Source organism: Diabrotica virgifera, chromosome 3 (assembly GCF_917563875.1).
Source record: "Diabrotica virgifera virgifera chromosome 3, PGI_DIABVI_V3a".
In the NCBI taxonomy this organism is placed as follows: domain Eukaryota; kingdom Metazoa; phylum Arthropoda; class Insecta; order Coleoptera; family Chrysomelidae; genus Diabrotica; species Diabrotica virgifera.
In genome coordinates this window covers 164,195,295-164,222,088 of record NC_065445.1, presented here as the reverse complement: position 1 = coordinate 164,222,088, position 26,794 = coordinate 164,195,295, and the positions used below count along the sequence as shown (strand labels likewise).

General features: G+C 37.7%; 1 protein-coding gene across 1 annotated transcript in view; it reads right to left on the bottom strand.

Moving 5' to 3' along the window:
* LOC126881375 (serine/threonine-protein kinase BRSK2) overlaps positions 1-26,794 on the bottom strand; it is a 119,762-nt gene that overhangs the window by 68,002 nt on the left and 24,966 nt on the right. The window contains exon 4 of the mRNA XM_050645613.1: positions 15,261-15,447. Within this exon, the coding sequence (XP_050501570.1) occupies positions 15,261-15,447 (187 nt within the window). The remainder of the gene's footprint in view (positions 1-15,260; positions 15,448-26,794) is intronic.

Sequence of the window (26,794 nt, the reverse complement as noted above, 5' to 3'; positions counted from 1 at the left end):
TGGTCGAGGTGTAAAAAAATGCTTTTGGCCTTTCTGGTAATAATAAAATAACCAGACTTCAGTACACTTAGTACGACATCTATATTAATTACACGAAAAGATTTCTCTGGTACACAGAAGAAATCTTTTCCGTAGCGGACGCGAAAATGTAAATTTCAAAGTCTTCATAAAAGACGATGAACGACAAAAGACACCTCTTTGTGTCACAGATTTGTCTACAAAGCCACGTTATTCGCTACACATTCGTCAATAACGGAGAAGAACCGTGATATGAAAGGAAACGGCAATTGCATTTTATTTCACTTCGACCACCACCGATATTCTACACGACGTGTTTCGAGCTCATGTCAAGCTCTCGTCAGGAACATCTAGGTGGATGGTCGAGGTTTAAAAAAAATGCTTTTGGCCTTTCTGGTAATAATAAAATAACCAGACTTCAGTACACTTAGTACGACATCTATATTAATTACACGAAAAGATTTCTCTGGTATACAGAAGAAATCTTTTCCGTAGCGGACGCGAAAATGTAAATTTCAAAGTCTTCATAAAAGACGATGAACGACAAAAGACACCTCTTTGTGTCACAGATTTGTCTACAAAGCCACGTTATTCGCTACACATTCGTCAATAACGGAGAAGAACCGTGATATGAAAGGAAACGGCAATTGCATTTTATTTCACTTCGACCACCACCGATATTCTACACGACGTGTTTCGAGCTCATGTCAAGCTCTCGTCAGGAACATCTAGGTGGATGGTCGAGGTGTAAAAAAATGCTTTTGGCCTTTCTGGTAATAATAAAATAACCAGACTTCAGTACACTTAGTACGACATCTATATTAATTACACGAAAAGATTTCTCTGGTATACAGAAGAAATCTTTTCCGTAGCGGACGCGAAAATGTAAATTTCAAAGTCTTCATAAAAGACGATGAACGACAAAAGACACCTCTTTGTGTCACAGATTTGTCTACAAAGCCACGTTATTCGCTACACATTCGTCAATAACGGAGAAGAACCGTGATATGAAAGGAAACGGCAATTGCATTTTATTTCACTTCGACCACCACCGATATTCTACACGACGTGTTTCGAGCTCATGTCAAGCTCTCGTCAGGAACATCTAGGTGGATGGTCGAGGTGTAAAAAAAAATGCTTTTGGCCTTTCTGGTAATAATAAAATAACCAGACTTCAGTACACTTAGTACGACATCTATATTAATTACACGAAAAGATTTCTCTGGTATACAGAAGAAATCTTTTCCGTAGCGGACGCGAAAATGTAATTTACAGATTTCTCTGGTATACAGAAGAAATCTTTTCCGTAGCGGACGCGAAAATGTAATTTACATTTTCGCGTCCGCTACGGAAAAGATTTCTTCTGTATACCAGAGAAATCTTTTCGTGTAATTAATATAGATGTCGTACTAAGTGTACTGAAGTCTGGTTATTTTATTATTACCAGAAAGGCCAAAAGAGAAATCTTTTCGTGTAATTAATATAGATGTCGTACTAAGTGTACTGAAGTCTGGTTATTTTATTATTACCAGAAAGGCCAAAAGCATTTTTTTACACCTCGACCATCCACCTAGATGTTCCTGACGAGAGCTTGACATGAGCTCGAAACACGTCGTGTAGAATATCGGTGGTGGTCGAAGTGAAATAAAATGCAATTGCCGTTTCCTTTCATATCACGGTTCTTCTCCGTTATTGACGAATGTGTAGCGAATAACGTGGCTTTGTAGACAAATCTGTGACACAAAGAGGTGTCTTTTGTCGTTCATCGTCTTTTATGAAGACTTTGAAATTTACATTTTCGCGTCCGCTACGGAAAAGATTTCTTCTGTATACCAGAGAAATCTTTTCGTGTAATTTATATAGATGTCGTACTAAGTGTACTGAAGTCTGGTTATTTTATTATTAGCAGAAAGGCCAAAAGCATTTTTTTTACACCTCGACCATCCACCTAGATGTTCCTGACGAGACCTTGACATGAGCTCGAAACACGTCGTGTAGAATATCGGTGGTGGTCGAAGTGAAATAAAATGCAATTGCCGTTTCCTTTCATATAACGGTTCTTCTCCGTTATTGACGAATGTGTAGCGAATAACGTGGCTTTGTAGACAAATCTGTGACACAAAGAGGTGTCTTTTGTCGTTCATCGTCTTTTATGAAGACTTTGAAATTTACATTTTCGCGTCCGCTACGGAAAAGATTTCTTCTGTATACCAGAGAAATCTTTTCGTGTAAATAATATAGATGTCGTACTAAGTGTACTGAAGTCTGGTTATTTTATTATTACCAGAAAGGCCAAAAGCATTTTTTTACACCTCGACCATCCACCTAGATATTCCTGACGAGAGCTTGACATGAGCTCGAAACACGTCGTGTAGAATATCGGTGGTGGTCGAAATGAAATAAAATGCAATTGCCGTTTCCTTTCATATCACGGTTCTTCTCCGTTATTGACGAATGTGTAGCGAATAACGTGGCTTTGTAGACAAATCTGTGACACAAAGAGGTGTCTTTTGTCGTTCATCGTCTTTTATGAAGACTTTGAAATTAACATTTTCGCGTCCGCTACGGAAAAGATTTCTTCTGTATACCAGAGAAATCTTTTCGTGTAATTAATATAGATGTCGTACTAAGTGTACTGAAGTCTGGTTATTTTATTATTACCAGAAAGGCCAAAAGCATTTTTTTACACCTCGACCATCCACCTAGATGTTCCTGACGAGAGCTTGACATGAGCTCGAAACACGTCGTGTAGAATATCGGTGGTGGTCGAAGTGAAATAAAATGCAATTGCCGTTTCCTTTCATATCACGGTTCTTCTCCGTTATTGACGAATGTGTAGCGAATAACGTGGCTTTGTAGACAAATCTGTGACACAAAGAGGTGTCTTTTGTCGTTCATCGTCTTTTATGAAGACTTTGAAATTTACATTTTCGCGTCCGCTACGGAAAAGATTTCTTCTGTATACCAGAGAAATCTTTTCGTGTAATTAATATATATATATATATATATATATATATATATATATATATATATATATATATATATATATATATATATATATATATATATACATATATATATATATATATATACGTTTATATATATATATATATATATATATATATATATATATATATACATATACATATATATATACAATAGCACTAAAGGCCTTAGAGGCCCATGGCTTGAAAAGTTTGTTTTTTTCTATATTTTCACGTTTCTCTATGTGCTGAGCTCTTCTCTGGCTTGATATGTGATTTTTATCCATTCCTTCCTGTTATTCATTTTTCTTTTTTGACCCTCTAGCCCCATTCTTTTCAAATCTTTTCGACGTCTTGCTTCCATCTATTTTTCGGCCTTCCTGTTCTCTTGTTTGAAGCTATAGTGTAGTTTAGTACCCTTTTTGGAGTCCTCGTGTTTGGCATCCTTTCAATGTGACCTCGCCATCTAAGTCTCTGTGACTTTATCACTCCTATTATATTCGGTTGGTTGTATAATTGCTTTAACTCATCATTTGATCTTCTTATCCATAAACCGTCCCTTATTTTTCCTCCATATATCTTCCTCAGGATTTTCCTTTCCCAGATCTTCAGTAAATTTTGTTCATTTTTTGTCATTGTCCATGTCTCGCTGTAGTATGTTACTATTGGCTGTATAGTTGTCTTGTATAACTGTATTCTTGCCCTTCTTGATAGAAACTTGCTTTTCAACATTACATTAAGCGCATGTACACTTCTATTGCCTGCCATTATTCTAGCTTGTATTTCTTCTTTAATGACAGGTTTACATGCTATTATTGCTCCTAGATATGTAGATCTTTCTACCATTTCGAATTCGTATGATGTTCCTTCTTCTACTTCTACTTTAAACTTTTGTCCATTCCTGAACTGACCATCTGTCCACTCCATACATTTTGTTTTAGTTGCATTTATATACAGTCCCATTCTCTTCGCTGCTTTTACTATTCTCTGTACCATCTCTTGTAGCTCTTTCTTTCCTCTTGCCAGTAACACCACATCATCCGCAAACGCCAAAACTTAGTGTCTTCTTTGATATATGAGTCCTTCTCTATTGATTTTCGCTTCTCGCATTATTTTTTCTAGCCATAAGTTGAAGAGTAATGATTACAAAGGATCACCCTGCCTTAATCCTTCGTTTACTATAAATTTTTCTGATGACTGATTGTTTATTTTGACGATAAATAAAAAGCTGTCATAAATAAGTGTGTATATTGCCTTTTGGGTCCAAGTTTACTAAAACTCTGTTGTTCAGCTAACATTATATTTACATCGAACAAACGGTGATTCAACCATAATTGTTTACAATAACATCACATTACCTATACCAAGACATTTGTACATAATTCAAGTATCTAATAATAACTCTACTACTAAATTCACTTACACTGCATTTATACCCGACATAATATTAATACATCACGTTTCTAATTCACGGTCAAGTGTCATTGTCTTCGTATCGGGCTAATACCCTATTATTATATTTTGATAAAGTTATTTAAAACTATGTTAAGTATTTGTTAAGTATTTCAATGTATTTTCAGTATTTTAATGAAATACTTAACAAATTTTCGGTAGGAAGCGACCACAGATTAATCCGAGCAAAGATACGATTAAATGTCAATTTCGAAAGAACCAAGATGATCTTCAAAACACGAAAGACGAAATGGATTCCCCCAGGAAACAACAACCTCTATGAAGATGTACTAACCAGACGTATACAAGACCTTGAAAACGACATAGAAGACATTGAACAAGCAAATAATGTCATAACGAAAGCACTAAAAGAAACAGAAAGGGAGTGCTGCCCGACTGTCGTGACCCATAAAGAAAAATTAAGCCAAAATTCCAAAGAGTTAATAAGTAAAAGAAGACAGTTGACGGAAAAATACGACTCCAACTACACAACACTGAAGAAATTAAATAAAGATATCCACCGATCAATCCGAAAAGACATAAAAGAAAACAACACAAGAGAAATAACTCACATAATTCAAGAAAACAAAGGTTTAAAAGTTTTGAGGCGTAATACGAATAACATCGGTAACAAAAATATGTACAAAATCAGAAACAAAGATGGCAACATTGCCACGGATAAAGCCGAAATCCTCAAGGTTGTCGAATCGTTTTATCGCGAAATGTATGAGAGCACCAACGAAAGGCAAGATCAGCCCCTGCCCAAAATCACAAACCAGGAATCAGAATTAATGCCAGAAGTAACACCACATGAAGTTAAAAAGGCACTTTCAGAAATGAAAAATAATAAATCCCCTGGCGATGACGGAATAGTAATCGAGGCAATCAAACAAGGTGGAAATAAAATTATCCAGGCTTTGGCCAAACTTTTCACCCAATGCATTTACCAAGGAAGAACTCCTTCTCAATGGAACAGTGCCGTCATTGTTTTATTACACAAAAAGGGTGATATAACAGATCTGAAAAACTACCGTCCTATCAGTTTGCTATCACACATATATAAACTTTTCACAAAAATTATCAAAAAAAGACTGGAGGCTAAGTTAGACTTCTATCAACCTAGAGAACAAGCTGGATTTAGATCTGGATATAGTACTAACGACCACTTACTGGTAATAAAAAACTTAGTAGAGAAGTCTGCGGAATACAACAAATCATTGGCACTGATATTCGTGGACTACGAGAAAGCATTCGATACCATAAGCCAGCAGAAAATGTTAAAAGCATTGACAGAATGCCGAATAGACCATCGCTACATTAACATGATCAAATATATCTACCAAACGGCAACGGCTAGCGTAAGACTGTCTGAATAACAAACAAATACATTATGTATACAGCGAGGAGTACGGCAGGGAGACACCATCTCACCAAAGCTGTTCACAATCCTTTTAGAACACACATTTAAGAAGGCAGATCTAAACGAATATGGTATCAATATAAATGGAGAGAAGCTCAGTCATTTGAGATTCGCAGATGACATCGTCCTTATAGCCGATCGTATGGATGATGCAACAATAATGTTGAACAAATTATATTACGCTTCCTTAGAGGTCGGACTAAAGATTAACATCAACAAGACGCAAATAATGACTAATCTGGTGCTAAATCGCAATATTGTTGTTGATGGAATGGATATTGAGCAGACTGCATCTTATAAATAAGTACTTGGGACATGAAATTCGGTTGGGACGAGATAACCAGACGTGTGAACTCCCACGTCGCATAGGATTAGCTTGGGCAGCGTTTGGTAAACTTAACTATGTATTTAAATCGGACTTGCCCATATGCCTCAAAAGGAAAATCTTTGACCAATGTGTGTTGCCTGTACTCACTTATGGAGCCGAAACATTAACACTAACAAAAAAGGTAGTGAACAAGATTCGCGTAACTCAGAGGGCTATGGAGCGCCAGATGTTGGGTGTCTCCCTGAGAGACCGAATCCCAAACGAAGAAATACGCCGTAGAACAAAAACAATAGACGCTGTCCAAAAAATCGCGTCGCTTAAGTGGAATTGGGCAGGACAAGTCGCCAGATTGCCAGACAACCGATGGACAAAACGTATTGTCGAGTGGAGGCCGCGAGAAGAAGCACTACGGAGCAGAGGACGCCCACTAACCAGATGGGCCGATGATTTGAAATATGTTATCGGTAACTGGATGCAAGCCGCACAAAATAAAGATGAATGGAAAGAGCTGAGGGAGACCTATGTCCAGCAGTGGACGCGTACGGGTTGATGATGATGATTTAAAACTTAAAACATATTTTAAATAGATTATCCTAATTATATTACATCTCTCCGCTTTGTTAAAAATACATATTTCTCTCCGTGTTTTAAAATTAGATATATCCATCATCGCCTTTTGGGAGATATACTTTATATCACTTATATATTTAAGGTCCTATATCGGCCGCTATAAGACACTTAACTTAACAACAATCCTGTTATACACAAAAGTTCGTATTTTTCAGTTACACCTCCGAGGCTTCTACAATTTGCAAGCCATTCAACAATTTCCCAATGTTTTCATTCTGGTGGGATGTGAAATAGCATTATATTGTTTTATATGCCATTAGAGTGAAAACTTAGTGTGTTTGATAGCAGTTGCCGCTAGAGCATCTATGCCATTTCGTTCGTTGCAATCCATGACTGCACGCTGGGGTTTGTTTTGGTTAGATCAGAGAGAGCAGCATATGTACCTCCTGATGAGAGACTAAAAGTTTCGAAACCGGTAGAGGTGCTTGCTGCACTCTCTGATTGGACTAGAATATGGTTCGGCTGTGTTTTCGTTTTGCAACGAAATTGAAAATGGTTATTCATTTTTGATTTACATTTACTCTGATTGGAGTACGAAGGGAACCATTCTCGCTGGAACTTTACCGCGCTGAGCTGATGGGAGGTGAATTGTAAATTGTAGAATTCCCTTATCTTCCTTAGTCTCAGCATCCGTATGGCTTGCAAATTGTAGAAGCCTCGGAGGTGTAACCAGAGAAGGTTCCCATTGTTTTCATTCTGGTGGGATGTGGAATAGCATTATATTGTTTTATATGCCATTAGAGTGAAAACAGTCTGTTTGATAGCAGTTGCCGCTAGGGCATCTATGCCATTTCGTTCGTTGCAATCCATGACTGCACGCTGGGGTTTGTTTTGGTTAGATCAGAGAGAGCAGCATATGTGCCCCCTGATCAGAGACTAATAAGTTTCGAAACCCGTAGAGGTGCTTGCTGCACTCTCTGATTGGACTAGAATATGGTTCGGCTGTGTTTTCGTTTTGCAACGAAATTGAAAATGGTTATTCATTTGTGATTTACATTTACTCTGATTGGAGTACGAAGGGAACCATTCTCGTTGGAACTTTCCCGCGCTGAGCAGATGGGACGTGAATTGTAAATTGTAGAATTCCCTCATCTTCCTTAGTCTCAGCATCCGTATGGCTTGCAAATTGTAGAAGCCTCGAAAGTGTAACCAGAGAAGGTTCCCATTGTTTTCATTCTGATGGGATGTGGAATAGCATTATATTGTTTTATATGCCATTAGAGTGAAAACTTAGTCTGTTTGATAGCAGTTGCCGCTAGGGCATCTATGCCATTTTGTTCGCTGCAATCCATGACTGCACGCTGGGGTTTGTTTTGGTTAGATCAGAGAGAGCAGCATATGTGCCTCCTGATGAGAGACTAATAAGTTTCAAAACCGGTAGAGGTGCTTGCTGCACTCTCTGATTGGACTAGAATATGGTTCGGCTGTGTTTTCGTTTTGCAACGAAATTGAAAATGTTTATTCATTTTTCATATTTTTTCCTATACTAAACTGGTATTTTATAAAACTAAAAATAATTAAAAAATGAATAACCATTTTCAATTTAGTTGCAAAACGAAAATACAGCCGGACCATATTCTAGTCCAATCAGAGAGTGCATCAAGCACCTCTACCGGTTTCGAAACTTATTAGTCTCTCATCAGGAGGCATATATGCTGCACTCTCTGATCCAACCAAAACAAACCCCGGCGTGCAGTCATGGATTGCAACGAACGAAATGGCATAGATGCCCTAGCGGCAACTGTTAATAAAAGACTAAGTTTTCACTCTGATGGCATATAAAACAACATAATGTTACTATACATCCCACCAGACTGAAAATAATGGGAACCTTCTCTGGTTACACCATTGCAAATTGTAGAAGCCTCGGAGGTGTAACCAGAGAAGGTTCCCATTGTTTTCAGTCTGGTGGGATGTAGAGTAACATTATGTTGTTTTATATGCCATCAGCGTGTAAAAATTAGTCTTTTGTTATCAGTTGCCGTTAGGCTATCTATGCCATTTCTTTCGTTGCAATCCGTGACTGCACGCCGGGGTTTGTTTTGGTTGGATCAGAGAGAGCAGCATAATATGTGCCTCCTGATGGAGACTAATAAATTTCGAAACCGGTAGAGGTGCTTGCTGCACTCTCTGATTGGACTAGAATATGGTGCGGCTGTATTTTATAAGATATTTAAGGTCAAAAAATCTTCTTCTTCTTTTTTCTCAAAATGTTATTTTATGCGATTTTACAGTGATTTGGTGTTTATTTAAACAAATTTGCATTTTCTGTCGTAAAGTATCAATGAAAAATATAATATTTTAATAGAAAGGACTCAAAAATGTCATTATATGGCATTATAACAAGTTATTTTGAATCAAAACAAGCTTTTTATCAAATTTTATAGTGTAAAAAACGTTAAAATACGGTTTTTTACATTTTCCTCCATTCCCAAAATACATCATCATCGATTTGGCTGAAAATTTGCCCACAGGTAGCCAAAAGATAGGACTTTAAGTGGTTAGAAGGATTTAAATTATATTACAATACCAAAAAAGTTACATGCAGTAATATCAGACTCAAAAGTATATATTAGTCCAGTTGGGATAGCATTTGAAATTGAATGCCGAGCTGCCCAAAATTTTATTTTTCTGATCTTTAGAGGAGTCAATAGTAGCCTAGATTTAAAATCAATAATGAATGCCTCCGTTACGTTAGCCGCCATCTTGATTTTAAAGGAGAACCTGTTTTGCTCAATATCTCCGCCATTTTTAACTTTTCGACAAAAATGGTAGGAACTGAAATTGTTCCAAATAAATCGTATTTACAATTATTACAATTTATTTTTAACAATTTTTGTCGTGAGGTCGATATTTTCGAGTTAATTGTACTTACAGTAGACGCCTATATTTTTGACTATAATATTGCATGTAACTTTTTTGGTATTATAACATAATTCAAATCCTTCTCACCACTTAAAGTCCTATGTTTTGTCTATCTGTGGGAAAATTTTCAGCCAAATCGATTATGATGTATTTTGGGAATGGAGAAAAATGTAAAAAACGGTATTTTAACGTTTTCTACACTATTAAATTTGATCAAAAGCTTGTTTTGAATCAAAGTAACTTGTTATAATGCCATATAATGACATTTTTTAGTCCCTTCTATTAAAATATTATGTTTTCCATTGATACTTTACGATAGAAAATGCAAATTTGTATAAATAAACACCAAATCACTGTAAAATCGCATAAAATAACATTTTGAGAAAAAAAGAAGAAGAAGATTTTTTGACCTTAAATATCTTATTTTTACGTCCCGCAGAAGCTATATACCAATTTTCAGACAAATCGGAGGTCCAAAATTTTTTTTGCTCCAAAATTGAGTGATTTGAAATGGAATGACCCTTATTCATTTTTGATTTACATGTTTACTCTGATTGTAGTACGAAGGGAACCATTCTCGTTGGAACTTTACCGCGCTGAGCAGATGGGACGTGAATTATAAATTGTAAAATTCACTCATCTTCCTTAGTCTCAGCATCCGTATGGCTTGCAAATTGTAGAAGCCTCGGAGGTGTAACCAGAGAAGTTTCCCATTATTTTCAGTCTGGTGGGATGTAGAGTAACAATATGTTGTTTTATATGCCATCAGAACGAAAACTTAGTCTTTTCTAAAAATAATTGTTTATAATTGTCACTAAATCACGTACTATTCCTTCGTGTCTTTTAGTCTTTTTTTCCCGTTTACTACTTTCTTTCGTAAAAACAATGAATAACATTTATCCTAATTAGTATTTTTAGTGTACTACACTAATTTACGTCATATAAGCAGTGAATAAGTATATAATATTTTGAATCTACCTAATAATATTTAGAAATTTAACTAGAACTTAATATTATCTAAACTTCTTAGTAAAAATTTAAAGTTACTTTATTAATTCCTATTTCAGCCTTTTGATTAATTACTATTCGTCCCTTCTTTTATAATACTTAATGATAAACAAAAATTAATGTCTCTTGCTAGAATAAATATTAATAAATGTCTCTTATAATATAAAGTTTAAAATTTCTTTTAGGTTTCCTTTTTCCTCTAATACTAACTAACACTTACTGTAAGAGATTGTCTATTCATATCCAAATACTTCCATTATATCTCGCGAAAATTTAACCTGAATTCATTATCTATATTTAAAATTTTTAAGTTATTTATAATTTACGTTACTTTAGTTAGAGATTTCGAAAAAAAAAAAATACAAGCCTAATTCGTAGATTTAGTTTAATGATTAGCTACTTATTTGATTAGTATCTTCTTAATTTTGCTTGTTTTCTTACAATTTGTATGTATCTTCTATCATTTTTCCCACATATTTTACTAAAAATTCTCTTTTTTTTCTTCTTCTTCTTGTCTGGTACTACAACTATATATTTCTTCATTTTTCTTCATATAACAACACTTCTACAGTGTACATAGTTCATCTTCATATACATATTTCATATAACAAACTATATCATTTATCATTTTATTTCATATCACATCATAATAATCACTTCTTTTACCTATCCTGCAATACCTACGTTCGACTAATCAAAGTGGTTTCACTCGGACGGATGGCTCAAATTCTTCTACACATTTCTCTCATAATAATCATTTCATACACTAGCCACGAGACCTCTACATTTTACCTAAATAAAAGCGGGTATAACTTCGTTAGATAGATCAAATTCTTCCACATATTTCACAACCTCAATCCCTTGCTTTGAATCGATTGTTTAATCATGAATAATCATGAATAAGATAGGTACCCTTCAAAACAGAGTTGGTCTCTAATAAGCTTTCAAGCTTCTATAAATCACTTAGTACCTTCTTAATTTGACAAGAGCAGTGGGTTTCTTATTGTCTCAAATTGCCTCATAATATTCAACTTATAATACTGTTAGCTTTTCCTCTAATCTATATAATTCTTCTCAAAATTCCTTATCTCGACTAATCAGGTCGGTTCGTTAAATATATGAAAGCTATGGTTGTCTTAAAGCTCTTATATTAACATATTTATGTCATCACTAATCATTATTTAACACAAAATCTATGAAAATGTATCTATATACTCAGTAAATATCAATAATAAAAACAACCGGCTAATAAAAATTCAATAATAGTATACATATTCGACAAAAATTCAATAAAAATTCAATAATAGCATATTCAAAAGTTAGATAAAAATAATTCAAAATCAGTTCATATTTCAAAATTCGATAGATGTTCTTAGAAAAATTCGCTATCAGGTATATAAAATATTCAAAAATAACCATATTAAAAAATCGAAATCGAATAGAGTTTTTCCAAATAAATTCAATGAAATTCGATAGCAAAGATAAATAGTCCACTTACGTCTTTTCACTGTGCGCTCACTGGGTTGCCTGTATTGGATCCCTGGGTCCTGGTCTATTTTCGCCTTCTCCATTTCCAGCTTGCAGTGTCCATTTTCAGAAGATTCTCTCGTTAATTTTCAGGAACGCCATGTCATAAATAAGTGTGTATAATGCCTTTTGGGTCCAAGTTTATTAAAACTCTGTTGTTCAGCTAACATTATATTTACATCCAACAAACGGTGACTCAACCATAATTGTTTACAATAACATCACATTACCTATACCAAGACACTTGTACATAATTCAAGTATCTAATAATAACTCTAATACTAAATTCACCTACACTGCATTTATATCCGACATAATATTAGTACATCACGTTTCTAGTTCACGGTCAAGTGTCAGTGTCTTCGTATCGGGCTAATACCCTATTATTATATTTTGATAAAGTTATTTAAAACTTAAAATGTATTTTATATAGATTGTCCTAATTATACTACAAAGTGTTAAGTGTTAATATTCTAGCATTGTGATGAAAAATTATATATTCTATTTGGAAAATGTAAAATGTTCGATTCACACAAGTTGATTTCTACCAAAATTTCTACCAATGTTTATCTAATATATTTTCTTACTATATATTTTGTTGTATTTTAATATTTTATTTCCACAAAAATCAAACTAATTTGATTATTGTTTGTGAAATATTGTTTAAACAATTGCATATGTTGAAAAATAATAAACTTTTATTCTCTATGTTAAAATATATGAACAAAGAAAGTTTTTGCTAAAAAAAGTATTATTTCAAAGGACAGAGTATGTGTTTTTATTTTGCAATAAACAAATTTATTTATTTTTATCGAAATATACTAAAAATTAAAATTTATCAATTATTATCAAAGGTCATTGGAATGCCCAATCAGAGCAAACCTATCCGCTGTCCTGCGCGTAGCAACAAAATTAATGTTTATTTAAAAAAATCCTGGCGTTGTTGTAGTTAATCGATTTTAATTTTGCAAATAGCATCTGAAAGGTACAGTATTCTTCTACAGTGTGTCTGCGTAACTTGGAACCACAAGGGAAACTTTTTTAATATCAATTTTACGAAAAAAAGTTATTCTTTATAAAATGCTCTGCATAGTCTAACACCTAAGAAGCAATCATCAGATATACCATTTTATCAATGGTATACGAGGTACGTCAAGAAATATGAATTTCGCTCAATAGTAAGTGCTTTATATTTCACAATATCGACAATTGCCATTGAGAAAAGTTTGAATTCAAAATTATGTTATAATCTTCATTTGAACTCTTCTAATTGAAAAAAAAAAAATTTTTCAAAATTTTTCTCAAATCACGGACACTCAATATCATTTTTATTTATGATAGCTCCGTTATTATTAATTTTACGAAAAAAAGTTATTCTTTATAAAAAGTTTTTCATAGTCTCGTAACCAAAATAAAATTATAAGATATTAAATTTTGTCAATTTTATACGAGGTATGTCAAAAAATATGAATTTCGCTGAAAAGTAGAGTACCTTTATTTTTCACAATATTGAAATTTGTTATTAAAAAAAGTTGTTCGGAATTAGAAACTATGTTTCAATATGCAATGGCATCTTTCTATTTGAAATATTGTGAACTATAAAGGTATTTTACTTTTGGGCGAAATTCATATTTTTAACATACCTCGTATAGAATTGAAAAAAAATTGATATCTTATGATTGCATCTTAGTTTTTTGACTATTCAGACATTTTTATAAAGAATAACTTTTTTCGCAAAATTAATAATAACGGAGTTATCTTAAATAAAAATGATGTTGAGTATCCGTAATTTGAGGAAAATTTTCAATTTTTTTTTCAATTAGAAGAGTATAAATGCATATTATAACATAATTTTTAATTACAAACAACTTTTCTTAATGACAATTTTCGATATTGTGCAACATAAGGGCACTTTACTCTTGAGCGAAATTCAAGTTTTTGGACATACCTCGTATATTATTGATAAAATTTGATACCTGATGATTGCATCTTAGGTTTTAGACTATGCAGAGCACTTTATGAAGAAAAACCTGTTTTTCATAAAATTGATATTAAAAAAGTTTCCCATATAGTTCCAAGTTACGCAGACACCCTGTAGAAGTAAAAAAAATTCAACTTGCTGTCTCCTTTATTTTCAGTCCAGTAACATTTTGAAAAAATGCATTTTTTTGCGAAAGTTGGATTGCAAAATTTATTTTGTAAAATTTATTGAACCTATCCTAATGAAATTTACAGTATTGTTTTAATATATCATAAAGTTTTTCTGGATGAAGTATGAAGGTACTAAGTGTAGCTTAAATGGTCGAAAAACGTAAAATGCGAATACTTGTTTTTTTATGTTTTTTTTTCGCAATTATTGCTATTTTGCAACAAGGGTGACAATTTTTAAAATTTTTAACAAATCTTATATTATAGGAAATTTAGTTATGCAACTTTTATGTTTGTGCAACTTTTCTCGAAAATGAATACTTTTAAAGTTATAATCAAAAACCGAAGAAGAAAATCGAATTTTTCCTTCATTTTTTGATATTTTGATTATTTAAACAATGTTTCGGACCTTTTTGAGTGGGACGATAACTCAATTATTATTATATGAATTATTTTCAAGTAATTTCTGCAAAAAAGATGAGTCACCTCTCAACGTGTATCTCAAAACAGATGCGCCCTGGACTAATGTTGCTCTGTCAAATTTGCAATCGGAGAACGATATTTTGATATTAAAAACATACTTATACTAAATTTACAACCAAGATGCAGTAGAAGTAAACAAACCAAGACACTTTAAATGCTACTAGGAGCACTCCCGAATCATAATTTACAATGTATATACATTGTAAATCCCAAATCATGATTAGCAAAGTTTATACATTTGTAAATTATGATTCGGGAGTGCTCCTAGTAGCATTTAACGTGTATTGGTTTGTTTATTTCTACTGCATCTTGATTGAAAATTTATAATAGACGTATAATCGTAACCCACCAATTTTATCATTGTAAAATATGGTAATAATACACTCAAATAACTTACCTGAGAGTAATGTAAAGGTAATAGCAAAAAGATGCTCTTTGGTGTTATCCCTTGATTGTTTGATTATTGGAGAAATATCTACTTGAAATCTAACGTGCCTTTGGAACATCGCTGGCCCAGTTGTTCCTCTTTTGTATTCCACCCTAAACGACATGGGACTCGAAACAGAATGACTTAATTCTGCTATCTACAAAAACAACGTATATAAATAAATATACCTATAAACATAGATATACAGTGCTAGCCAAAAGTCTCCTCCTCTCGTACCTTTTGAACGGTTATATTTATAATAGTGAAAGTAGAGAGGAAATAAAAAGACGTAGGCTTCTCACTGGGAAGCTGGAGGGAGGGAATTGAAAAAGAACTAGAGGAAAGAGAAATTCCTCCAGGTCTATGGTTAAACAGAGAAGAATGGCGGTTAGGAGTCGGAAGGCGTCGGAGAAAGCTGTAAACCGATAGTAGTAGTAGTAGTAGTTTTTTTTAAGGACGTAGTAAGGCGCCGAAGCTAACCAACTAGTGGCCCTTATGAACTTGTAGTAGACCTCTCGGAACCGCTTCCTGCATTACCTCAAGAGGTGAAGTTGTATTTGGTGGAATGAGTCGTGAGGTACGTCCACCCGTTCCCTTCGGGAAGGGTTTAGGTGGTTCCCTCTCCATTTTTTGTCCCTGTCTTCTCCTGTGTCTTCTCTCTTCCTGTTTTCCCTAATCCCAAGTACGCTCCGCGCCTGTTATTTAGCACTCCTAGTTGTCAATTTCCCTTCTTTTATTGGACATTATTGTCGTAGCCATCTGGTTTATGATCTCCCAATTTTCTTTGCTCTCCAACATCTTCTGAACTATTTTTTCTGGAGTGAGTATTCCAAGAACATTTTCTGCCCTATTTCTTTCCAGGCTCCACCTCTGACATTCGAAGAATGTGTGTTCTGCGGTATCCCTTAAACTGCAGTAGAAGCATTCGTCTGTCTGGCTTATCTTAAATCGATGTAGATATTCTCTGAAACCTCCATGTCCTGTTAGCATTTGTGTTATAAAATAGTTGACTTGGCGGTGCTTTCTATTTATCCAGGTCTTTATGTCCGGTATCAAGCGTTTGGTCCATTGCACCTTATCCTCATTCAGTGTCCATTTATTTTGCCATTGATCGATTATTGATCTCCAAACTTCTGCTCTGTTCTCGCCTTCTCCTACTCTTATTCGTTCTTCGACAAGCAGTTCTATGGGAGGTACCCTCGCTACTACTAGAAGGGCCATAGTGGAGGTAGTTCTATATGCACTGGCTATGCGTCTGGCTATCTTCCTTTGGACAGAGAGAAGGACGTTTCTATGTACTTGTTTTCTTAGAGCCCTTTGCCATATCTCTGCTCCGTAGAGTATTATGGAATTTGCCACGGAGCACAGTAGTCTTCTTGTGGATTCCTTGGGACCTCCTACGTTAGGCATAATTCGGCTGAGGTTTCCAATTGCCTTGTTTGCTTTCTCTGCTATTTTGCGAACATGTATTCCCATCCTCATGTTTTTGTCCATATTTATGCCTAGATATTTGATGCTATCCCTACTCGTGACAGTCGTATTCTCCAGTTGTATAGAAATGTCTTTAATTTTTCTTCCCGCGGCTAGGAGGACTATTTCAGATTTTTTCGATGCTAGTGTTAGCTTCTTTCTTTGCATCCATTCCGTCACGTCTTCTATCACTTCACGTGATGTATCTTCTAAGCTGGCGGCATCTTGGGCTACCACAACTACTGCGAGATCGTCGGCATACCCAATCAATTTGACACCTCTAGGAACTGGTATCCTAAGCACTCCATCGTAGTAGATGTTCCAGAGGGTGGGCCCTAGGACGGATCCTTGGGGGACTCCACACGTTACTTTCATTTCCTTATTGTTTCCTATATATAGGATACGATTTTCTAAATAGCTCGCAAGAATATTAAAAACGTATGGGGCTATATTTCTACGGCGAAGTTCCTCAATTATACCCTCCCACGGGGCTGTATTAAAGGCATTCTGGACGTCTAGTGTTATCAATGCACATCGTCTTCTTCCTACTCTTTCGTTTGCCTCGTCCGCTATCTCCTGTACTCTCTTTAGTGCTTGTACGGTTGACTTTTGATTCCGGAATCCGTATTGTTCCGATGCTAGGTCACCAGTTTGAACGATCTGTTCCTTTAGCCTACCTAATATAAGTTGCTCGAAGAGTTTTCCTATTACATTCAGTACACATATTGGTCTGTATGCTTTATCGTTTTGCCCTGGTTTATTCTTCTCGATGAGTATGAGCCTTGCCTGCTTCCACGTGTCGGGAAAAACTCCAGTCGAGAGGAGCTTGTTTAATAATCGCAGCAGTTTAAGCGGATGTTCATTTGCCACGGCTTTGATAACTTCGGGCGGTACGCCATCCGGACCTTGTGCCTTCTTGGGTTTAATACGGTCGGTCGCCGTTTGTAACTCTTCTAGTGTAAAAGGTGGGATTTTCTCCTTTAATACTGGCAGTTTATTCCACCTTACTTCTGGATCCGAGGGAAAAAGTCGTTCTGCGATTTGGTACTGTTCCTCGTCGGACAAACATGTCGGTAATCTATGTATCCACTTGTCAGTAACTATGCGATATCCCTTGCCCCATGCATCGTTATCGACCTCCTCTATAACTTTTTTCCAGAATAGCCTTCTTTAGGGCTCGTCGACTTTCCTGATAGCGTTCGTTCAACAACAGTTTTTGTTGTGCGTTGTTTGTTCTATTTGCCCTGGTCTTGGCTCTTCTGCTTTGGTTGCAGGCAGTCCTCATCTCTGCCACCTTTTCTGACCACCAGTAGACTGGTTTCTTCTTTCCTCTACAATGTTTTTTGGGAAGTACCTCATCACACGCGCTGGTAATGTCTGCCATGAGCTGTTCGGCTGTCATATTATCACTTCTGTTCTCGAGCTTTACGCCGATTCTATACGTGAGTGCTTGGATTTTATGCTCTACAACTCGCCATCCTTTGCTTACCGGTGTGGGGTCTTGATGTTTATTATGCTGTTTTATTTCGTAGATGATGCTCTGATGTGGGCTTAGGTTTTCTTCCTCCAGCACCTTCCAGTTTTGTATACGTTTAGCTAGTTTCCTTGTCGAAAAGGTAACATAAATGATTGATCCGTAGTCTCCACGAACGAATGTAGGCGTATTTCCTTTGTTATGAACTATAAGGTTCTCTTCGGCTAGCCATTCTGCCATTATTTCACCTCTCCTGTCGTCTCTATTCGAGCCGCATTCAACTGATTTGGCATTAAAGTCCCCTCCTACGAGTATTTCTTTTTTATGTTTTTTCATACTTGTCCTAGGTCTGTCAAGAAACTGTGTATAGGTTTGTATATCCACATTAGGCGAGATATAACAGCTGTATATCACCATGGTGCCTATTTCAATCCATGTGAAACCTTTGTCTCCACCATGCTTAAGAACTTTAGTTTGGTTGTTGATTACTTTGATGGCCGCATCCAGATTTTGTTCTACAAACCAATGGCCTGTTATAAGTTTTTTTCTGCTAGGTTCAGAGATCAGGATTATATCTACGTTTTCTTCTTCGCACTTTTTGAATAGTAGGTCAGTTCCCGCAGGACTCATATCGATGTTTACTTGTAGCAGTTTTGTATACATTTTTGTCAAGCTTACGAAAAGACACTGTCTAGTCGGTCCCTCTTCTCCTCATTTTTTCTCTTTAATAGTTCTCTGTATTTCGGGCACCTCATGGTTTCCGCTCCATGCCCTTTTTCATTGCAGAGGTAGCACTTCTCTTCTCCGCTGCACTATCCTCTCTTATGACCCTCTTCCCCACATCTATGGCATCTATCCTGACTCCCTTTTCTCTGGCACTCTTTTGCTATATGTCCTATCTGAAAACATTTCCTACATCTATCTAAGAGGTCGAGCTCTCTGATTTTCCATCGATTCCAGCCTTCGCCTATTCTTTTTTTCTTAGTGATAAGATCCACTGCATCATGTTCCATGGTGACAAAGGCGAATTTATACCCTCTTTGGTTGGTCTTTTGTGCTAACTTAATCGTCATGACTATTCTAGAGGTTCCTTCTATATTTAACTCCTTTGTGATAGCCTCTCACCTCATCTTCACTTACCGTTTCGTCTATGTCGATTAGCATAAAGGTTTTCCCCTTCTTTTTAACATCGACCTGGGCTAGGTTGGTGAGTTTGGAGTTCAAGGCGGTTGTAAAAGCCTCCCTATCTTTGTCTTCTTTACCTTTGATTTTTAGGACTATGTTTCCGCTGTTTGTCCTATTTACCTTCTCGATCGAGACCCCTTCCGTACCTATCTCCTTTTTCATACTCCTAATGATGTCTGAGTATGTACTATCTCCCTTTGGATTAACAATTATTGTTTCCTCAAGGTTTCTTTTTCGCTTAGCAGCTTCCCATTTTGGATCATCTTGAATTATCGTAGTGGCCCTGTTCCTATCCATCAGAATATTAAAGGTAATTCCTTCCTTTCTGCCAATGTGCTCCATGATATTTTTCGTATATACACCTTCCTCTATGATGCAGACGGCCTCTCTCCCGTTACGTTCTTTGATGGCCTTACCTATTTTAGCAAGGTTCTTTCTAAGGCTATTTTTGCCCTCCATTGACGAGAAATTTCCTATTCTAATGGCATAGGTATACCTCTCTGTATTTTGGCCACTACTCTGTTCTTCTTCAATTATGCCGTTTACCGTGAAGCCTCCAACCATCTCACCAGGTTTAAGTATCTCTTCTTTTACATACTTCATTATTTGCGGATTTCTCTCTCTTAATTTGTTTATGACTGCTCCATTTTTTAAGCCGCCCTCTTTGATAACGATGACTAGATTTTCTTCATCGCCCGTCAGATTACCTCTAAGACGCTTGGACTTAACGTACACCTGTTCTGGCCATGCATTATCGGCAAATTTTAGGAAGTTCTCATCATCCAAATTTAGCTCCAGGGACCTCTCGGTCTCGGAGGTAAGTCTTAACATTTGCACCTGCTGTGGACTCTCGGTCTGCGTACCAGCATCTGCCACGGTCTTCTTCTTGATTTTTCCTTCCACAGTTTGAGTTGAAGTTTGCACCATTTGCTTTCCGGTGGAATCCGTAGAGGCGGTGGTTTCAACTACGTCTTTTTTATTGATGTTTTCTGATTTAAACTCGTTTAGAAGTTCGTCAATGAATCCCATGTCTTTGGGTATTCTTTTTGTATGGCTATCAATTTTGATTATTGCATTCTTGATACCTTTTTTTGTGTGAGGTATCTCTACGATTAGTGTTTTTAACACACTCGCCTCCTCCTGAATTTTATTGAGGATATTTTTTAGCATTTGATACTCTCTTTCGGCTTTTTGTATTGTTTGTGAACGATATTCTTGGCTATTGACTGGCGTATCCATTCTTTTCCTTTTGCTGGTTTGCTCTTCAGTTTTACTGCGCTCGCCTTCGTTTCCGTGCTCAGTACGTAGGTCTATGTAGTCTGGAAGCGAGTTACACCTCATTCTTTGAGGGGAGTGCGCTATCTTTGAGCTTCTCGCAAAAGCATCCTTTACCGGAGTGTTCTCCCCAGCACTGCTTGTGAACAGTTGGTCCTTGACTACTTCGTTTCCGCTGTTTAAGTTTTGGGCAGCGTCTTTGTTCCTGTGTTCCTCATGCTTGATCCCCCCGTCGTCCCCATTTTTTTCTGGTTTTTCCATGTACGTTCCCACGAGTAGCTAGGGAAATTTTCGGTCCGCCAGCGCAGAGCCCCGCTTGCGCTGGTAGGGCTATCATTCCTCCGGGTCGCCCGGTACGGAGGTTATCGCTATCGACCGCTTCTTTGTCACCCCAGGGCCATGCATCTCCTCGGCGCGACGCCTCCTTGAGATTAGGGGACACGGTTACCACCCTCCTCGATATAACCCTGAGGTCATATAAAGGAGGGCGGCTGGTGTCACGACACAGCCGTCTCCCCTGTGCCGTGTGTGTTTTCGATCGGATGAACCTTTAGTCGACAACGCTCTTATTTCCGGTTACCGCTTCCAGACATCTCGATCTGCGCGCAAGAAATGACATCCCCCTCCCATGACTGGGATAAGGATGCGCATTTCTTGCTCTCCTTTAGTCGCCTTTTACGACAGGCCGGAGAGACCGAGGGTGTATTCTTCAGTGGTGGCCCGCACCCACACGGGGAAGTAGTAGTAGTAGTAGTAGTAGTAGTTTTTTTTTTTTTTTAAGGACGTAGTAAGGCGCCGAAGCTAACCAACTAGTGGCCCTTATGAACTTGTAGTAGACCTCTCGGAACCGCTTCCTGCATTACCTCAAGAGGTGAAGTTATATTTGGTGGAATGAGTCGTGAGGTACGTCCACCCGTTCCCTTCGGGAAGGGTTTAGGTGGTTCCCTCTTCATTTTTTGTCCCTGTCTTCTCCTGTTATTTAGCACTCCTAGTTGTCAATTTCCCTTCTTTTATTGGACATTATTGTCGTAGCCATCTGGTTTATGATCTCCCAATTTTCTTTGCTCTCCAACATCTTCTGAACTATGTTTTCTGGGGTGAGTATTCCAAGAACATTTTCTGCCCTATTTCTTTCCAGGCTCCACCTCTGACATTCGAAGAATGTGTGTTCTGCGGTATCCCTTAAACTGCAGTAGAAGCATTCGTCTGTCTGGCTTATCTTAAATCGATGTAGATATTCTCTGAAACCTCCATGTCCTGTTAGCATTTGTGTTATAAAATAGTTGACTTGGCCGTGCTTTCTATTTATCCATGTCCTTATGTCCGGTATCAAGCGTTTGGTCCATTGCCCCTTATCCTCATTCAGTGTCCATTTATTTTGCCATTGATCGATTATTGATCTCCAAACTTCTGCTCTGTTCTCGCCTTCTCCTACTCTTATTCGTTCTTCGACAAGCAGTTCTATGGGAGGTACCCTCGCTACTACTAGAAGGGCCATAGTGGAGGTAGTTCTATATGCACTGGCTATGCGTATGGCTATCTTCCTTTGGACAGAGAGAAGGACGTTTCTGTGTACTTGTTTTCTTAGAGCCCTTTGCCATATCTCTGCTCCGTAGAGTATTATGGAATTTGCCACGGAGCACAGTAGTCTTCTTGTGGATTCCTTCGGGCCTCCTACGTTAGGCATAATTCGGCTGAGGTTTCCAATTGCCTTGTTTGCTTTCTCTGCGATTTTGCGAACATGTATTCCCATCCTCATGTTTTTGTCCATATTTATGCCTAGGTATTTGATGCTATCCCTACTCGTGACAGTCGTATTCTCCAGTTGTATAGAAATGTCTTTAATTTTTCTTCCCGCGGCTAGGAGGACTATTTCAGTTTTTTTCGATGCTAGTGTTAGCTTCTTTCTTTGCATCCATTCCGTCACGTCTTCTATCACTTCACGTGATGTATCTTCTAAGCTGGCGGCATCTTGGGCTACCACAACTACTGCGAGATCGTCGGCATACCCAATCAATTTGACACCTCTAGGAACTGGTATCCTAAGCACTCCATCGTAGTAGATGTTCCAGAGGGTGGGCCCTAGGACGGATCCTTGGGGGACTCCACACGTTACTTTCATTTCCTTATTGTTTCCTATATATAGGATACGATTTTCTAAATAGCTCGCAAGAATATTAAAAACGTATGGGGCTATATTTCTACGGCGAAGTTCCTCAATTATACCCTCCCACGGGGCTGTATTAAAGGCATTCTGGACGTCTAGTGTTATCAATGCACATCGTCTTCTTCCTACTCTTTCGTTTGCCTCGTCCGCTATCTCCTGTACTCTCTTTAGTGCTTGTACGGTTGACTTTTGTTTCCGGAATCCGTATTGTTCCGATGCTAGGTCACCAGTTTGAACGATCTGTTCCTTTAGCCTACCTAATATAAGTTGCTCGAAGAGTTTTCCTATGACATTCAGTACACATATTGGTCTGTATGCTTTATCGTTTTGCCCTGGTTTATTCTTCTCGATGAGTACGAGCCTTGCCTGCTTCCATGTGTCGGGGAAAACTCCAGTCGAGAGGAGCCTGTTTAATAATCGCAGCAGTTTAAGCGGATGTTCATTTGCCACGGCTTTAATAACTTCGGGCGGTACGCCATCCGGACCTTGTGCCTTCTTGGGTTTAATACAGTCGGTCGCCGTTTGTAACTCTTCTAGAGTAAAAGGTGGGATTCTCTCTTTAATACTGGCAGTTTATTCCACCTTACTTCTGGATCCGAGGGAAAAAGTCGTTCTGCGATTTGGTATTGTTCCTCGTCGGACAAACATGTCGGTAATCTATGTATCCACTTATCAGTAACTATGCGATATCCCTTGCCCCATACATCGTTATCGACCTCCTCTATAACTTTTTTCCAGGCATCGCTCTTGGCTTCCAGAATAGCCTTCTTTAGGGCTCGTCGACTTTCCTGATAGCGTTCGTTCAACAAAAGTTTTTGTTGTGCGTTGTTTGTTCTATTTGCCCTGGTCTTGGCTCTTCTGCTTTGGTTGCAGGCAGTCCTCATCTCTGCCACCTTTTCTGACCACCAGTAGACTGGTTTCTTCTTTCCTCTACAATGTTTTTTGGGAAGTACCTCATCACACGCGCTGGTAATGTCTGCCATGAGCTGTTCGGCTGTCATATTATCACTTCTGTTCTCGAGCTTTACGCCGATTCTATACGTGAGTGCTTGGATTTTATGCTCTACAACTCGCCATCCTTTGCTTACCGGTGTGGGGTCTTGATGTTTATTATGCTGTTTTATTTCGTAGATGATGCTCTGATGTGGGCTTAGGTTTTCTTCCTCCAGCACCTTCCAGTTGTGTATACATTTAGCTAGTTTCCTTGTCGAAAAGGTAACATCAATGATTGATCCGTAGTCTCCACGAACGAATGTAGGGGTATTTCCTTTGTTATGAACTATAAGGTTCTCTTCGGCTAGCCATTCTGCCATTATTTCACCTCTCCTGTCGTCTCTATTCGAGCCCCATTCAACTGATTTGGCATTAAAGTCCCCTCCTACGAGTATTTCTTTTTTATGTTTTTTCATACTTGTCCTAAGTCTGTCAAGAAACTGTGTATAGGTTTGTATATCCACATTAGGCGAGATATAATAGCTGTATATCACCATGGTGGCTATTTCAATCCATGTGAAACCTTTGTCTCCACCATGCTTAAGAACTTTAGTTTGGTTGTTGATTACTTTGATGGCCGCATCCAGATTTTGTTCTACAAACCAATGGCCTGTTTTAAGTTTTTTTCTGTTCGGTTCAGAGATCAGGATTATATCTACGTTTGCTTCTTCGCAATTTTTGAATAGTAGGTCAGTTCCCGCAGGACTCCTATCGATGTTTACTTGTAGCAGTTTTGTATACATTTTTGTCAAGCTTACGAAAAGACACTGTCTAGTCGGTCCCTCTTCTCCTCATTTTTTCTCTTTAATAGTTCTCTGTATTTCGGGCACCTCATGGTTTCCGCTCCATGCCCTTTTTCATTGCAAAGGTAGCAGTTCTCTTCTCCGCTGCACTGTCCTCTCTTATGACCCTCTTCCCCACATCTATGGCATCTATCCTGACTCCCTTTTCTCTGGCACTCTTTTGCTATATGTCCTATTTGAAAACATTTCATACATCTATCTAAGAGGTCGAGCTCTCTGATTCTCCATCGATTCCAGCCTTCACCTATTCTTTTTTTCTTAGTGATAAGATCCACTGCATCATGTTCCATGGTGACAAAGGCGAATTTATACCCTCTTTGGTTGGTCTTTTGTGCTAACTTAATCGTCATGTCTATTCTAGAGGTTCCTTCTATATTTAACTCCTTTGTGATCGCCTCTCTCACCTCATCTTCACTTACCGTTTCGTCTATGTCGATTAGCATAAAGGTTTTCCCCTTCTTTTTAACATCAACCTGGGCTAGGTTGGTGAGTTTGGAGTTCAAGGCGGTTGTAAAAGCCTCCCTATGTTTGTCTTCTTTACCTTTGATTTTTAGGACTATGTTTCCGCTGTTTGTCCTATTTACCTTCTCGATCGAGACCCCTTCCGTACCTATCTCCTTTTTCATACTCCTAATGATGTCTGAGTATGTACTATCTCCCTTTGGTTTAACAATTATTGTTTCCTCAAGGTTTCTTTTTCGCTTAGCAGCTTCCCATTTTGGATCATCTTGAATTATCGTAGTGGCCCTGTTCCTATCCATCAGAATATTAAAGGTAATTCCTTCCTTTCTGCCAATGTGCTCCATGATATTTCTCGTATATACACCTTCCTCTATGATGCAGACGGCCTCTCTCCCGTTACGTTCTTTGATGGCCTTACCTATTTTAGCAAGGTTCTTTCTAAGGCTATTTTTGCCCTCCATTGTCGAGAAATTTCCTATTCTAGTGGCATAAGTATACCTCTCTGTATTTTGGCCACTACTCTGTTCTTCTTCGATTATGCCGTTTACCGTGAAGCCTCCAACCATCTCACCAGGTTTAAGTATCTCTTCTTTTACATACTTCATTATTTGCGGATTTCTCTCTCTTAATTTGTTTATGACAGCTCCATTTTTTAAGCCGTCCTCTTTGATAACGATGACTAGATTTTCTTCATCGCCCGTCAGATTACCTCTAAGACGCTTGGACTTAACGTACACCTGTTCTGGCCATGCATTATCGGCAAATTTTAGGAAGTTCTCATCATCCAAGTTTAGCTCCAGGGACCTCTCGATCTCGGAGGTAAGTCTTAACATTTGCACCTGCTGTGGACTCTCGGTCTGCGTATCAGCATCTGCCACGGTCTTCTTCTTGATTTTTCCTTCCACAGTTTGAGTTGAAGTTTGCATCATTTGCTTTCCGGTGGAATCCGTAGAGGCGGTGGTTTCAACTACGTCTTTTTTATTGATGGTTTCTGATTTAAACTCGTTTAGAAGTTCGTTAATGAATCCCATGTCTTTGGGTATTCTTTTTGTATGGCTATCAATTTTGATTATTGCATTCTTGATACCTTTTTTTGTGTTAGGTATCTCTACGATTAGTGTTTTTAACACACTCGCCTCCTCCTGAATTTTATTGAGGATATCTTTTAGCATTTGATACTCTCTTTCGGCTTTTTGTATTGTTTGTGAACGATATTCTTGGCTATTGACTGGCGTATCCATTCTTTTCCTTTTGCTGGTTTGCTCTTCAGTTTTACTTCGCTCGCCTTCGTTTCCGTGCTCAGTACCTAGGTCTATGTAGTCTGGAAGCGAGTTACACCTCATTCTTTGAGGGGAGTGTGCTATCCTTGAGCTTCTCGCAAAAGCATCCTTTACCGGAGTGTTCTCCCCAGCACTGCTTGTGAACAGTTGGTCCTTGACTACTTCGTTTCCGCTGTTTAAGTTTTGGGCAGCGTCTTTGTTCCTGTGTTCCTCATGCTTGATCCCCCCGTCGTCGCCATTTTTTTCTGGTTTTTCCATGTACGTTCACACGAGTAGCTAGGGAAATTTTCGGTCCGCCAGCGCAGAGCCCCGCTTGCGCTGGTAGGGCTATCATTCCTCCGGGTCGCCCGGTACGGAGGTTATCGCTATCGACCGCTTCTTTGTCACCCCAGGGC